The 2,995-nt window shown below is 44.9% G+C and overlaps 1 protein-coding gene across 1 annotated transcript; it reads left to right on the forward strand.

Annotated features, from left to right (window-relative positions):
* Positions 1–653: 653 nt before the first annotated feature.
* Positions 654–2,055, forward strand: LOC104949561 (F-box only protein 41-like). Its single transcript, XM_010775929.1, has 2 exons — positions 654–1,453; positions 1,808–2,055. Exons 1-2 carry the CDS (start codon positions 905–907, stop codon positions 2,039–2,041), a joined length of 783 nt encoding a protein of 260 aa, XP_010774231.1. The 5' UTR covers positions 654–904; the 3' UTR covers positions 2,042–2,055.
* Positions 2,056–2,995: the final 940 nt, after the last annotated feature.

A 2,995-nucleotide genomic window follows, 5' to 3' on the forward strand; every position in this document is an offset into this window, starting at 1 on the left:
CATTTCTGACCTCCTGCTAAATTATGAACCATCCAGATCTCTCAGGTCTTCAGGGACTGGTCAGCTTTCTATCCCCAGAGTCAGAACTAAACAGGGTAAAGCAGCGTTTAGTTATTATGATCCGAATATCTGGAACAAACTCCCAGAAACCTGCAGGTCTGCTGCAACTCTGACTACTTTTAAATCCATGCTGAAGACTTTTCTTTTTGCCGCTGCTTTTAATTGAACTATTCATATCTTAAACTGCACTGTAACTTTTATCCATGTATTTTTTCTTTTAATGTTTATTTTATTATCTTTTCTTTTTAATGACTGTTTTTAAATGCCTTTGTCTGAATGTCTTTCATTTTTGTAAAGCACCTTGAATTGCCTTGTGTTGTAAGGTCCTATATAAATTGCCTTGCCTTGCCTTGCCTTGCCTTGCCTGGCCTGGCCTGGCCTGGCCTGGCCTGGCCTGGCCTGGCCTGGCCTGGCCTGGCCTGGCCTGGCCTGGCCTGGCCCTGCCTTGCCTGGCCTTGCCTGGCCTTGCCTTGCCTTGCCTAGGTTAAGTCCTATTTGTCCATGTGACCCTTAATCTAATTTGATGTTTGACCAAGATGTACAGCATACATTTGTTAAACTCACCTTTACTCTCTTGCTCTGTGTCTAGGAAATCCGGCAGGCGGACCCTGACGGATGAATTGAGGACACCAGTTGAATGTTGCCACTATGTGTGGTCATGTGTCTAAGCCACGCTCCTTCTTAGCACATGGGATCTCTCTTCCTGCTACCCACTTGCCGTTGTCCCCCTGTTGCCCTGTTTTCAGCATGAGAGGATCTGTCAAACGCTTGACCTCTTTGCCCTCATACTGGCGCTGCGGCTGTGCGGCGTGAGCCCCCCCCCCTCCGGCAGTATCTGCACGGCATGGCCTCTCTGGACCTGCCATACCGCTGTCCTCGCTGCGGGGAGCACAAGCGCTTCCGAAGCCTGTCGTCCTTACGTGCCCACCTGGAATACAACCACACATACGAGACCCTCTACGTCCTCTCCAAGTCCAACAGTGTTTGTGACGCTGCTGCTTTGCTGCCTCTAGTGGCCCAGGGAGCTCTCCTCGCTCCTGTGAACAGCAACGACCCCTTCGAGCCGCTGCGACCCTCGGCTCTAAAGGAGCGCCGCTTCCCTTGTCGGGAGCTTCCTTGTGCGGACGACTTGTGTTTGACCCCGGCTAACTCCAACACTGCAGCCCGGTATATACCCAATGTGGAGTTTCCCCTGGGGGAGATTTTTATGAAGAAAGCCATGACATCTGCAGACCCTGGTCCCCATGGAAACCCCAACACAGCTGTAGCGGTGGCAGCTAACGTAGCAGCTAGTGCGGTGGAGGCAGCGTATGAGGAGGGCTTAGCCAGGCTAAAAGCCCGGGCGTTTGAGCGGCTGGAGCTGGATGAAAGGCTGGAGAAGCTTTCTGAAGAGGTCAGTATGATCATTAAGGTTTTCAGAATTAACTTGGTTAGCCAAGTGTGGCTGATATAGTTACAGACAATCTGCGAAGTAGAGATTACAATCTAAACAGACAAAGAAAACTTAAAATAAAAGTATAAGTTTATATCACCCCGTGTTGTGTTGAATTACAACATTTCTGACTTTAGCACCCCCTAGTGGTTCTACCAAACAATATGACGTGAAGATGTTCTCTGACAAAAATGTTTTTAAAAGAATGTGGTAACTACTTAGCTATTGATCTAATTTGTATAACTAGTTATGCTTCACACAATGTTGGTACTTTAACGGGACAATCGGCTGCTCAAGTTCCTCTTTCTGATGCAGGTGGAGCAGAAAATAGCGGTCCGCGTTGGTCGTCTTCAGTCAGAGCTGGAGAGGAAAAGCTCTGAGCTGGAGCGGGCCAAACTGGAGAGCGACCATCTGAGCCAGGAGAAGCAGGACCTGGAGGACAAGGCCTCCGAACTCTCCCGGCAGGTGGACGTCTCTGTGGAAATGCTGGCTAACCTCAAACAGGACCTGGTGAACAAGGAGCAGGAACTCAATCACAAACAGCAGTAAGTGATTCATCTGTTCTTCAGACTCAGTCTAGTCTTACAGCTGTAGCTGGCTTGTTGGTGGTTTTCCTAAAACGGCTAATATTTGTTCATGAATTCACATTTTAAAGAATTAGTCCACTGCTTGGAATGAGTGAAATGTGAACATTTGCTGGTTTTCATTACCTGTGATGCAACAACTTTGTGTTTTCGCTGTTGGTTAGGAGGTAAAGATGTCACCTAAATTGTCGATTGGAATATCAATCCCTATTTCAGCCCTAATTTTCATTGTGATTTCAGTTTGTTGGTGGATCAATCTCTCTTGCTTTTACAAAGGTTATTGTTTACATGGCTTATGGTGGGGTCATTATCATTAACTATCATTATCATTAACATTTATTCAAGGGGCATCTCTTTCACAACAATGCTCTAAATTCAGATTTACAATGTTCTAAATTAACACACAGATCAGCAGTGTACTGTGTACACCACAAATGATAACAACAACAGTGAGGAAAAAGTGTAATAAAACAAATAACTAGCTGAAATGTCGGTAAAGCCCCTATCACACTGTCCCGAAATTGACACCCGATGGACACACGAATATGGAATTGTGAATTTTGCACGAAGATGGCCCCGAACCACACACAAAGGCAACATTTACATTACATTTAAGACATACAACTGCAACGAAAGTAACAAAAACGATTATGTTAAAGTACTATGATACTGTACTGATATTTTCAGACTTTGTTCTTTACTTTATCCGTCTTTATATGTAGAAGATATTAAGTTTTCTCCGTAATGTTGTTTCCATAGCAACAACAACTTCCTGTCAACTCGCCTTCGAAATAATATATTATATCCTTTTCAGTTTCACAGAACACAAATTGGGTTATTTACATAATATGTTTACATGATTTTGTTGTGCAATAAAACAACCCGACGGACACACGATAAAGGAAATGTTCAAATTCGG

Source organism: Notothenia coriiceps, unplaced genomic scaffold (assembly GCF_000735185.1).
Source record: "Notothenia coriiceps isolate Sejong01 unplaced genomic scaffold, NC01 NC01_scaffold00016500, whole genome shotgun sequence".
Taxonomy (NCBI): Eukaryota; Metazoa; Chordata; class Actinopteri; order Perciformes; family Nototheniidae; genus Notothenia; species Notothenia coriiceps.

What these genes read in the sequence shown, in the direction of transcription:
- LOC104949561 (XM_010775929.1), top strand. Translation starts at nt 905, where the DNA reads ATGGCCTCTCTGGACCTGCCATACCGCTGTCCTCGCTGCGGGGAGCAC. An exon ending in TGGAGAAGCTTTCTGAAGAG is followed by an intron (nt 1,454 to 1,807) that starts GTCAGTATGATC and finishes TTTCTGATGCAG; the next exon opens with GTGGAGCAGAAAATAGCGGT.